This window comes from Nyctereutes procyonoides, unplaced genomic scaffold, assembly GCF_905146905.1.
Source record: "Nyctereutes procyonoides isolate TBG_1078 unplaced genomic scaffold, NYPRO_anot_genome, whole genome shotgun sequence".
Lineage (NCBI taxonomy): Eukaryota > Metazoa > Chordata > Mammalia > Carnivora > Canidae > Nyctereutes > Nyctereutes procyonoides.
The window spans coordinates 14,951,609-14,965,323 of record NW_026575132.1 but is presented as its reverse complement, the minus strand read 5'-3'; the positions used below and the strand labels follow the sequence as shown (position 1 = coordinate 14,965,323).

At 39.9% G+C, this 13,715-nt stretch overlaps 1 protein-coding gene across 1 annotated transcript in view; it reads right to left on the bottom strand.

Moving 5' to 3' along the window:
* Positions 1–5,104: 5,104 nt before the first annotated feature.
* ZDBF2 (zinc finger DBF-type containing 2) overlaps positions 5,105–13,715 on the bottom strand; it is a 27,956-nt gene continuing 19,345 nt past the window's right edge. The window contains exon 6 of the mRNA XM_055344991.1: positions 5,105–12,440. Within this exon, the coding sequence (XP_055200966.1) occupies positions 5,105–12,440 (7,336 nt within the window). The remainder of the gene's footprint in view (positions 12,441–13,715) is intronic.

The following is a 13,715-nucleotide window of genomic DNA, read 5'->3' as shown; positions in this document are numbered from 1 at the left end:
TCACTCATATCAGCTAATGAAAGTGAGCAACTAGAGACTTGTGTGGTTGATGCTTGGATCCTCAGCACCCATCAGAGGACCAAGCACATAGTAGGGGCTTAATTAATATTTGTTAAGTGTACACATTAGCTACTGTCTAATCTAGGAGTTATATGATAGATATAACCAAATTTTCAGTCACAATTGTCTCAAATTCAGTCGTGAAAAAATATAACTGCTGATAACTTACTCACTATGACAGCCCCCATCTCAGATTGTTAACATTTTTTCCTCTAAGATAAAGACAAAGACTGGATATTTTCAATCACCACTTTTATTCAAACTGACATCACATGGCTGCGGTTATGTTACATTGAAAAGTCCACAGAATTTCTGCCCCACCCCCCCCAAAGCATTAACTATAAAGAAACACCAGACAAACTCAAACTGAGGGACATTCCACAACGAAACTGGTTTGTACACTTCAAAATGTCAAGTTATTAAATACAAAGAAAGGCTGAGGAACTGCTCCATACAGAAGGAAACTGAACAGCCATGACAGTGTGTGATCCTGGGTCAAATCCCGGACCTTTAGAGGAAATTTTGGGACAATCTGCAAAATCCAAATGAGGTCTGTGGAGTAGAGAGTTCTACCATACCAATCAATGTTGACTTTGATGATGTGTACTGGGGTTATGGAGAAGAGTAACTTTAAAGAAAAATGTTCACCATGACCAGTACCATCACCAACACTTCCTGGCTCTACAGCACATGTAGATTAGGATAACGGCTAACTTGGATGTGATTCTCAGTTCGGTTACATTCAAGCAATCCACTGTGCAGAGATGGAGAACACAGGGTAATGTGTTGATACTGAAAGTGAGAATTCACAAAGCACAGTGAAAAGAATGCTAAGATGAGCAGTAAAGGGAGTTAAGAGTCAAAGACAGAGGAAGTATAAAGCATTCAAGTATGGGATAAGGGCACTTAAAAAGGCAGATATCCAGTTGGTTTTGGAAATGGGGTAATAATAATCAAGGGTAACAGGTATGAGAGTAATAAAGGAACAGCTAGCCTCGAGCCTAACAGCTTTTTATCATATTTATCAGGAGACCAGCATTCTGTTACCAGCTTCATTAAAAACTAATTATAAATACTATTCAGCAATAAAAAGGAACAAAATACCGATACATGCTACAACATGAATGACCCTCAAACACACTATAGTAAATGAAAGAAGCCAGATACAAACACCACATATTGTATGATGCCATTTACATGAAATGTCCAGAAAAGGCTAAACTATACAGACAGTAGATTAGTGGTGTCCTGGCACTGGAGATTAACTGCAATCCCCGTTTGATTACAGTAAATAACAACTCATTTGTAATCTCAAAATTGAGGCATAGAGCTATTTAGTGACAATCACAGTACCTAACTCATAAGGGCTCTTTGAAGATCAAATGAGATAATACAGGTTGAAAGCTTAGAACAATGCCCGGCACTTAGTAAGTAAGGGCTCAAGATGTACACACACACACACACACACACACACACACACATACACACACGTCCAGCTTAAAAACTTAGAAAATAAAATGCATGTAAAAAAACAACATGCATATAATAAATTATAAATGTAAATAAAGTATAAGTCCATACTTATTTAAAGATTCAGCAACAAATTATAGTTCATCCTAGACCTATTTCTTAGTCAAGGTAAATAGTTTAAAATATTTCGGGAGAACTTTTTAAATATACATATAAAGTATAAGAAGAACAAAGGAAACTTACTATATTATTTCTCTAATATTTGGGGTCTAAATAAAGTTTAAGGAAATGTTGAGACTCTTCCTCAGCCTCTCATCTTCTCAAGTTGACATTTTGATGTGTTAATTCCCTAATTACATGATTTTTCAGTATGTTCCACATTTTATTTCTATATAGAAAGTCCTTTATTGAATATGGACATCCGGCACATATTTTTACCTTAGTAATTTTTTCTCACAAAGAGTAGGCTGTTGTTACATCTTAGCAATATAATCCTGGACCAAAAAAACCCAGCAATCAATACTACTGGGGCCAAAGGCCCCGACCTCAGTGACATACGTATACTTTTTTCCATGTTTTCTTGTCCTTGATAACATACACTATGATACTGGAGGCTCTGGAGTTCTCTCTTCCCAGCAGGTGTCAGATAATGATGTATCTACTGCCTCCTGAATTCAGTCCTGTTCATTGACTCTTTCAATACAGGTATACAAAGTGAAAAGTTGCTAACCCACTACTCCACCAGACAAATAAATAGTTGTTTAATTTTAATCCTTTGATATAAGTATTCCATGAACATACCTGTATATCTTTGGTTAAACTATTTCCTCACCAGCATCAACATTTATATTCTCTTATTTATTATCTCTAAGACCATTTATAAAATGAACTCGTTTTCATTATTCTCTGATTCCTTAAGTATTCCCAGAAAAACTTCCCTAACATGAGGAGAAAGTAGAGACAAATTTCAATATTTGATAAATTTTATCTTGGCAACTTTGAAAACAAATTTACTCTTTAAACTGCATTATAAAAAATACATTAGTCTTCACATTAGCTTTACATGGAAATATATACTTGCTTGAATATTTAAATATAGTTTCTCTTTACCAAAAAGTGTCACTCAGAGCCCTAATTACACAAATAATTTAAATGCACAAATGCAAAACACACTTCACACAATATTGTCCACACACTGCATAACTTGGGACAATTATAATAAAAATTTATGCAAGATACTGAACAAGGACAAGATTAATAAAATATTCACTGTGGTTATAACTTGATTTTTCACTATTAAAAGAATTTAATGCATTCTTGAATACACAAATAACATCCAACTGTTTCATCTAATCTGCAAATTAAGCCAAAATATATTTTGACAAAGGGGCACATCTTGTATCCTACCAAATTCTGAAAGTAATTCATTTCTAATTTAATTTAAATTATAATTTTTACAATTTCAATTTTTCAAGCTTGTCTAAAATAATGACTACAGGAACTTATAAACATCTTCAAAATGTTAAAAAAAATAACCAGGACTGTATTATAGTTTGATATTTTTAGTAATATAAATTTTAAATATAAACCCTTTTTCTCTCAAAAACATGGTATTTAGAAGTCTCCAATGTGAAAAAAGTAGTAAAATTTTTAACTGCTTTTGATCATTTGACTTACAAGAACTGTCCTCTCTGCATAATGCATCATCGTCACTGAGTACATTTCCATATGATCTCCTGCTTTTAAGTTTAAACCTAAAGCATCCAGAATGCCTACTAATAGTACTTAAGGAAATTACCGTGTCTACTTCATAGGAAAAAAAGACACCAATATCCACAAATTGAATATTTTTGTATATTAGCTGCTTGTGTGCTTCCTAATCAGTAGGACAGTTTTCCTTCTAAATTAAAATTGGAGGATTATTTTAAACTAGTGGCCCACAGTATTATTTTAAGAGGGGGAATTAAAATATGTTTGTATACGAGGCAAGGTTGAAGTTGCTCTGCAACTAAAAATATAAATATTTGTCCTTTTTTTATAACAGAATTACTGTTTTAAATTTAGAAGTAAAGAAATTACAACAGATCATCATAACATACCCACAGCTTAAAAACGGCCCCTGAAATAAAACTACATTTAGACACCAACTGTTACACTATATTTCATTAATTCTAAAGTAACACATTTTTATCTCTGAAGTCATGGTACACTGATCTAGTTTCAGTAAAATGTGGTTTATACAATATAGTTGAAATTCATGTTTCCTTTAACATTAACGATAGGAAAGGGTCCAGGATCCTGGTCTTAACAGGATACCTGGATGCGTCTGAACCAGCTCAACCAGTGCCCCTGGATAAAGGATCTAAACATATTCTGAGTATCTCAGACCGAAACCGCTTATCTTAACGTCTTTTGTGTGGACTCTTAAAATCAGCTAGCAAGTTTAAGTTTACCAAACTAATGTACAAATATGTAGTGTTTCCCTTGCAAAACTGGCCTCCACTTAGGTTAATCACGGTTTTGTTAGATCTTTTGAAATATTAAGATTACAAATAATTCGTTCATGACAACAATTAACGGTCTGGTCTGCCCAAATTACCACCCCAGTGATTTCAATTCAAGCTATTACGGAAAAAAATGACACGATGGTGGCAGAAATGTTTTTGAGAGGTAAGGCCGTAAAGACAACCCAGGTTTTCATATTAAACCACCAACGCTTCAGGTGGAGGGGAATAAAGGTGGTAGAAAACATAATTACACTGGCAGGATCATGGTCTCCTCAAGATCTAATAATGCTAAAGAAAAACCTACAGAGATCGTTTATGTGTGTGTGTGTGTCCAAATAAGGTAAGTCAAAGACTTGCAGATCCAATTTAAATGAAGCAGAAGGAGTTTGTGTTTTTGTATGTAAAATCCCCAGGCGGGCTTTTGTTTTTTGTTTTTTTTTGTTTTTTTAACTCGATTAAAGATCACGGAATCTCATTTTCTTGAATGCTTTTTTAAAAAGAAAGGTAGATCACATGTTGTTCGTGATTATTTCAATCAACCTCACTTAAGTGTCGAATTTATTCTAGTTTCTCCTTTTTAGTCATCCAGTTAGAGTACGATATGGACAACGCCACTCCGAAACACACAGAAGTACGGGTTCGTTTGTTCCGATTTTTTAGAAAGTAAAAATAAGATAGCATTTAATGCTTGCCACATTCAGTTTCTGCAATATGACAACCTGCTGACATGAGATACAGTCATAAAAAAATAAATAAGAGGGACATGATTTGAGGGAGAAAAAAATGTGTACGTAGGGTGCTGAGTTATGGGTATAAATTAGGATGAAGCTCTTCTACAGCCAACGGACAAAGGATGCGTCTGGATATTTCAAAAAGGGGGGGTGGGGTGGAGAAAGGACCTTAAACACGAATTTTAAATGAATTACAAAAGTTCTGAAAAATAATGTCCGTAGCAAAATAGTCGAAGGGTAGTTTTTTCACCAGAGCCGGGCAAGCGGTGTGCACAAGCCACCGGGGCGGGGCGGGGCGGGCGGGGCGGGGCGGGGCGGGGCTGGCGGCCGCCCGCACTAGGTGGCCTCGGGGGCCCGCGGCTTCTCCGAGAGCCGAGTCCTCATCCTGTCGGAGTAGGGCACCTGAGAGTACAAGCTTCTCAAAGCGTAGATCTTAACGGGCCTGGAAAGCCGCCTGCGTTTCTTCCTGGGGCGTTTTTTACCACCATTCCTCTTTTTTCCTGCCGGGGGGCAAGCACCTTGCGCAGGTGGCTTGGCAGTAGAGCCGGAGGCAGCGACCGCCACCGAGGGACCCAGGGCAACCGAGGGACCCGGCGGAACCGAGGGACCCAGGGCAACCGAGGGGCCCGGCGGAACCGAGGGACCCAGGGCAACCGAGGGACCCGGCGGAACCGAGGGACCCCGCGGAACCGAGGGACCCGGCGGAACCGAGGGACCCCGCGGAACCGAGGGACCCGGCGGAACCGAGGGACCCCGCGGAACCGAGGGACCCGGGGCAACCGGGGGACCCGGCGGGCCGGACGAGCCCGGAGGCGTCGGGGCCGCGCCCTTTCCCTTCTTTAACTTAGTGACGCCGCACGTTTTCTTCTTAAGGTGCAGTCTCACGAACGCGCTCCTGGACTGATACTTGCGACGCAGAAAAGCAGAGTATTTTGAAATGTACTTCTGAATGATATCACTTAGCTTGGTCTGAATCCAAATTGGGCGTTTTTCCGAGGCGGTTCTGGGTTTGGGGTGGAGCGTAATGGGTTTGTACGCCTTTTGAGGGAAACCGGGATTAGCAGTAGGCGGCGGCGTCAACCTCCTCTGGGTCTGGGGCTTCCGTTTGCTTTCCAGGAACTTGCGAGGCGCCGCCTGTGGAGAGGTCCCGGCCGCGGCGCGGGCCGGCGGCGGCAGCTGGGCGCCCCGTCCCTTTGCAGCTGCGCCGACGCCCGAGGTCCCGGGCCTCGGCGCAGGCTCGGGGGAAACGGGGGCGCCCGGGTAGGCCAGCAGCTCGTCTCGGAGCGTCAGAACGGCGGTCGGGTCAGCGTCTTGAGCATCTTCATCGCCTGAGCTGGAGCTCAGGTCGCTGAGATTAAGCCAGTTATTTCTGTCCAACTCCTCTAGGCTGGGCGGAGGATCAATCACAATTTTCTTGTTCAGTGGGTCATAATAATTAAAGGTGCGCCGTTTATATTTGTACTCTACGCTGACATCCCGACTTCTGCAGCTGCGGTACTTTTTAGCAAAGTTGGCGCATTCACTGTCCTGAAATTTCATATTTGAAGAAATAACATAGACTAAGGCATTGGGTTGCAAAGGCTTCAGGACTTTAGTACATGTTTCAGGAAATTCAAGTGTTCCGATTTTCACTTTCTTTTTTGATTTTTTGTCCTTCTGTAAAAGCGAACGCTTCCCCGTGGAGTCTTCCTCTTCACTTCCTTTGGTCTGTGACAGACATGTGAGATTGGTCTGAGTTCCATGGCTGACTTTTACAGCCTGACATCGAGAAGCCACTCGCCATGATTGTTCATAATAAGGCCTCTTTACTGTAGAATGATGGCTAGATTTATCTAAGGCCACTGAAAAGTCATCAGTATCTGAAATGCCACCTGCGTTATCGTCACAATCTGAAAGAACTTGAATCGCTGTGGTGTCCTGACTTGCGTCAGCCCAGGTAATCTTTTTTCCTTCATTCAAATTTTTTTTTTTTATCTTCCTGGTCTCACAGTCGTCATCAAAGTAACAGTGGAAACGACCTTCCTTAAATTCCTTCACAAGAGCATTAATTTTCATGTCATCTTCTCTCATGATTTGAGACCACGTTTTCCCTACAAATGAAGGAGGGACATGAGGCAAGGCTTCAAGGACGGGTTCGTCAGGATTGTCTTCTACGACCTCCTTTGCTTTGTCCAGGTTCCTTGCAGGATCAACCACGAAAATAGAGCTTGAATGGGAATCAGGGTTTGCTTCTTCCACATCCAGAGGCATCTTCTTAAATAGTCCTGCTTTAGTGCCAGCCTCTTGAGGCTGGTCAGCATCAGACTGGAGAGCACGATCACACTGGAAACTCATTCCAGAACTGCATGGTTCACAGCTCATACTTTCTGGATCTGCATGTTTTAACTTCAAAAGTTTTCCTTTACCAGACCTTTGATGAGCTCCCGACCCAGGAGAGGCATTACGAGGCACTGCCGAAACAGGTTCATGGTGCTTATCTTTTCGGCTGGTAGTTTCTGGATTTTTCCTCTGACAAACGATTCCTTTGTCGGCTTTCTGAAGTTGGTCAGCCACTGCCTGAGAATCCTCTTCCCACTTAAAATTTGTTTTAGGGCTATCAGATCCACAACTCTTCTCTTCTGAATCAATGTATTTCACCATTTCTTTATCAGACCCTTGTGATGAGTAAGTCACGGACCGATCTGGGGGATCAATTTGAAAATTTATTTCAGAACCATCACAGCTTGACTCCTGCAAAATAATATAGTCTTTCTTCTGGTTTACCACTTTGAAAGTCTCTTTGGACTGGTTTGCCAGTGACTGAGGAGAGGCTTCACATACATATCCTATTTCAGAATCATAGGAGTCACAGCACTCACCTTCTAGATCAAAGCCTTCTGTATTTATACAGTTGATTTCTTTGACAGTCACGTGAGGTGAGTCAATCACCTGCTGAAAAGGGATATCAGACTCAGCAATCACTTCACAGTCACTATCACTGGTCACCAGATCCACAAATAGCATCTTTCGAAGATTTGCTTCTTTAACTGACACTTGAAGTTCATTAACCACTATTTCGAGAGGGACATCAGACTCACACATTAATTCAGAATCACTAGGTTCACTGGTCTTTACTTCCATGCCAAGATGCCCTTCCTTCGGAAGATCTATTTCTTTGCACACCACTTCAGATTGATCAACTTCTAACTGAAAATGAACACCAGAATCACATTTTATTTCAGAAACACTAGGTACACAGCTCTTATCTCCTAGGTCATGATGACCCCTCTTTTGCAAGTTGATTTCTTTGATTGCCAGAGGAGACTGATCAGTCACGAAGTGAACAGGAACATCAGAATCATAACTTACATCGAAGTCACCTAGTTTATAGCTCTTATCTTCCAGGTATATATGGTCTTCCTTCCAAAGACTGACTTCTTTAACAGATTTTTGGAGCTGGTCAGCCACTGACTGAAGGTGATCATCAGAAATAAAAGCTATTTCAGGACCACAGACAACATTGCTCTTATCTTCCAAATTGGCGTGTTCCCCTTCCAAAATGTGTGGTTGCTCAACCACTGATTCAAGAGGGACATTTGAAACATAAATTATTTCAGAATCACTGGGTTCATAGCCCTTCTCATCCAGACAAACATGTCCTTCCCTCAGAAGATTTATACCTGCAATAGCATCTTGAATTTCATTAGCCACAGACTGAAGAGGTTCATCAGAATCAAAATTTATTTTAGAATCACTAGGTTCCACAACCTTCCCTTGCAAGTCAACATGCTCCTTCCAAAGGTTCATCCCCTCAATGACTTCTTCCGTTTGGGAAGCCACTGACTTTTGAAAAGGGACATTAGAATCATACATAACTTCAAAACCCTTGGATTCATCCCTCTTATCTTCTACATCTTCATCCTTCCAAAGGCTTATTTCTTTAACAGTTTCTCTAACCTGGTCAGCCACTGACTGAAGAGGATCCTCAGAATCAAAACTCATTTCAGAACCACCAGATTGACTGTGCTTATCTTCTAACTCAATGTGGTCCTGATCCAAAATAGTTATTTGAGGTTGTTCAATTATTGACTCAACCAAGAAATCAGAATCCAAACTCATTTCAGAACCACTACACTGGCTGTTCTTATCTTCCACGTTCCCATGACCTTCACTCTCAAGGTTTCCTCTTTTAACAGCCCCTTCAGGGTGATCAGCCACCAGAGAAACACCAAAACCACGCATTAATTTAGAACCTCTAGTTTGAACCATTTTATTTTTCATTACAACTTTCCTTTCCTTCCTCAGGTTTGTTTTCTTAACCACTTCCTGAAATTGTCCAGTCAATAGCTGAAGAGGGTCACCAGTATCATACCTTATTTTACAATGACTAGATTCACTGTTTTTGTCTTCCAGATGAACATTTTTTTCCTTCATGAGGGTTAGCGGAGGTTGGCTAATGACTGAATGAAGAGGGACACCAATATCCAAATTTATTGCAAAGCCTCTAGATCCAGTACTTTCACCCGCTGGGTCAACATGGTCCTCCTTCAAAATAGCAATGTGAGGTGTTTCAGTCAGTAACTGAGGAAGGACGTCAGAATCAAACATTATTCCAGAACTACTATATGTATCACTCTTTTTTTCTAGAACATGTTCTTCTTTCTGAACATTGATTTCTTTGACAGCTATTTGAGGTTCAGTCACTAAATAATGAGGGATGTCAGAATCTGTTTCAGAACCAGTAAATTTAGCACTTTTACTTTTGAATTTAGCATGTCTTTCTTTTTGAAGCCATATTTCTTTAACAGCTGTTTCAGGCTTGTGAGTCACTGACCGATGAAGGTGGACACCAGGATCCAAACTTGTTTCATACACATTTAATGCATTATCCTTATCTTGTAAGTTTATGTGTTCCTTCTGATGGCTTATTTCTTTAACAGCTATGTTAGGATGATCAGCCATTAAATGATAAGAAATGTCAGATTTCAAACTGATTTCAGAAACACTAGGCCCATTACCTTTATTTTCTAAATGTATGTGCTCTTCTTCCTGAAGGTTTATTTCTTTAATGGGATCTTTAGAATGGCCAGTCATTGAATGAAAAATACCATAATCCAAACTTAATTCAGAACCGCTAGGTTCATTGTCCTTATTTTCTAAGTATATCTGCTCTTCTTTTTGAAGATTTAGCTTTTGCATAGCTACTTCTGGAGGGTCAATAACTGAATGAGGAGGAACATAAAAATCCAAACTTATTTCAGAACCACTGGGTTCATCATTCTTCCTCCCTAAGTGTATATATTCTTCTTTCTGAATGATTATGTCTTTAACAGCTCGTTCAGGTTGAGTAGTTCCCGAATGAACAGGTATATCAGAATCGAAAGTTATTTCAGAAACACGAGATGTATTAGTCTTATTTTCCAGGTGACTAGGTTCCTCCACATAAACAGCTACGTGAGGCTGGTCACCTCCTGAGCGAAGAAGAATATCAGAATCGAAAGTTATTCCAGAACTATTTGACCCAGAGCGCTCACCTTCCAATTTAATGTGCCTTTTTCTTATTTCTTCAATGTCCATCTCAGATTGCTCAGTACCGGACACAGCAGGGGGATCAGATTCAAATGTCAACTCAGAACTGGAGCACCCATAGCTCTTAACTTCCATGTCAACATTTAGCTCTTTCAGACTTATTTCGCCCAGAGCCCCTTGACGTTGATCATTAGTTGACTGATAAAGAGAAGCACGAGAATCAAAACTTTGATCAGAATTGCTAGATTTAACACTCTTACTCTCCAGGTCAACAGCTACTTCTCGAGGGTTTACTTTTTTAACTATTACTCCGGACTGGCCAGGCACTAATCGAGGGTCAGTGTGAAAACTCAATTCAGAACCATGAGAATCATAGTTCATCTCCACAGGTTCATTCTTCTCTTCCAGAAGATTTATTTCTTCAACAGCCCTCTGAGATTCGTCAATCACTGTTTCAAGGGAAACAGCAAAATCAAGATGGGCTTTAGTGCTACTGGTTTTAAGGTTCTTATCTTTCAGGTAGACTGGTCTATCCTTTAGGTTTCTTTCTTTGACAACCAGGTGGGGATGGTCAGCTGCTGACTGAGGAGAAGCATCATTGTCAATACTTGTTTCAGAACAACTTGAACCATAGTTCTTATCAACCAAGCCAATGTGAACCTTCTGAAGTTTTGCTTCTGTGACAGCCACTGGGAGTCGGTCACCCACTGACTGAAGAGGAAAAGCACAATCAGTACTTACTTCGGAGCTACTCGATCCATAGTTCTTATCAACCAAGTCAATGTGTTCCTCCTTAGGAAGGCTTACTTCTTTTGTAGGCTGTTGGGGGTAGTCATCAGTTGACTGAAGTAAGGCATCACAATCATAATTAATCTCAGAATCACTAGATTCATAGCTTTCATCGACTAACCTGATAGGCTTTGCCTTCTGAACACTTACACCTTTAACAATTACTTGAGCTCGGTTGGTGACCAACCGAAGGGAGCCATCACGATCAGAACTTATTTCAGAAACATAAGATTTATTATTCTTACACTGCAAATCAGCATATGCTTCCTTTGAAAGGTTTATTTCTTTGGCAGTCACTTTAGATTGGTCAGTAGGTGAATTTTGAAATGGAGAACTGCAGTCAAAACTCATTTCAGAAGCTCTCGATTCATAGTTTTTCTCTTCTTGGTCAATTTGTTCCTCCTTCCAAAGGTCTTGTGCAGCCTCTTCGGGTGGATTGGACACTGACTGAAGAGAGCCACGAGCAAACTTCACTTCAGAAATCACTGAGCTCTTCTGTTCCAAAAAGGCTGACTTATTAAAAACCAAATGCTTTTCCTCTTGGGTAGGACCCATACCAGAAATGAATTTCTCACGGTGCTTTGCAGTAGCATCTTCAAAGACTCCTTTATTAGAAGGCATGCCAGTTTTATTCAGGTTGATTGCTTGGTTGACAGCTAATTTGGAAAGAGATTCAGACTTTAAGGAGTCTTCCGTACCCACAAAGTCACGGCCTTTAGCGCCAGCTGACAAAGTTTTACGTTGAGACTTTATATCTTCCTGTATGATCAATTTATCTGAACTTATACCTAAAGATTTCCTAGTTGATTCTTTAGGTTTCTGATAAGAAACTGAAGACGTTTCTAGATTGGACGATAGCCCAGGATTTCTAGAGCCCCTGTCTGGCTGTTCAAGGTATCTGTCAGCTTTGTTTGGGTCACATTTGCTGACTGTCTCTGAACTGGCTGCTGCTGGTAACTTAGTAGGTTTAGTTGTAACTGGTCTATCATAGGAACTTCCAGCTAAACAACTAGAAGGAGCACTAGAAATCACTGAGGGACATATTAAGCTTCGTCTAGTATGTGTAGCTTGACCAATCCCAACTGGATTAAATTCCTTCACGCCACTCCCAATTTTATGAACAAACCCTAAGGGCTGCTGCTGTCCCTTCTCCAGTTTTTGAATAACTGATGGTCTAACTGAAACACCCTGTATATATTCCTGAGATTTACTGGGTCTAGAATGTAACTCTTTACTAGGTTCAAAACCCTTGGTGGAGCTCTCTCCTTTGACTCCAGCAGCATCCTCAGTCGCTTCCTCAGAAACAGAATCATCAACAGGAACCACTTCAGGAGGTGACGCAGTATTTGTAAGAAGTCTCTCATTTTGTGTTGATCTAAAAAGCAAGGGGGGAAATCCATAAAAATATTCTGATATATATTTAAAATTTTATAATAAAGGCACAATAACTGTATTTTATTTCTATCCTGGGCCCCACTGTTATAGAACAAGGAACCAAGGCAATCACATGAGACTGTACTTCCCTCAGGGATGGAAATCAGTAGAGAAGGTGGAGGCAGCTCCACCAATTGCTACTTAATAAACACAAATGGTTCCTAAACATAAAAAAAAAAACTGTTTAAAAAAAAAGGAAAGGAAAAAGAAATAGCCATCTATCATCTGTCAGTTATCAGAGTGGCAAACAGGAAAAGGTTTAACATAAGTTACTTAACCTTTTAGGCTCCAGTTTTCTCCCCCCAAAAAACCATAATATTATTTTCCCTCATGAGATTGTCTTGAAGAGTAAGTTAGTTGTTATATGTAAAGAGCATTTTTTAAAAGCCTGGAAAACATAATCATTCACAAATGTTAGCTATTATTTAACACACTGGGTTTTTTCAAGTTTTTATTTAAGTTCCAGTTAATTAACATACAGTGTAGTATTAGTTTCAGGTGTACAATTTAGGGATTCAACACTTCCATATAATGCCCAGTGCTCATCACAAGTGCACTCCTTCATCCCCACCACCTATTTCACCCATCCTCCCACCCCTCGTCTTTCTCTGACTTATTTCACTTGGCATGGTACTCTAGCTCCTCCACATCATTACAAATGGCAAGATTCCATTCTTTTTTATGGCTAATATTCCGGTGTGTGTGGTTGTGTGTGTGTGTGCACCACATCTTCTTTATCCATTCATCAGTCAAGGGACATATGGCTGTTTCCATAATTTGGCTATTGTAGATAATGCTACCATTCACAAAAATAAATTCAAAATGGATTAAAGACCTAAATGTGAGACAAGAAAACTATTAAAATCCTAGAAGAGAACACAGGCAGTAACCTCTTTGATATCGACCATAGCAACTCTTCCTAGATATGTCTCCAGAAAAATAAACTATTAGGACTTCATCAAAATAAAAATCTTCTGCACAGTAAGGGAAACAATCAGCATAACTAAAAGGTAACCTACCAAATAGGAGAATGTATATGCAAATGACATACCTGATAAAGGGTTAGTATCCAAAATATCTAGAGAACTTATAAAACTCAACACCCCTAAAATGAATAATCCAATTAAAAAATGGGCAGAAGACATGAATAGACATTTTTCCAAAGAAAACATACAGATGGCCAACAGACACATGAAAAGATGGTCAATATCACTTA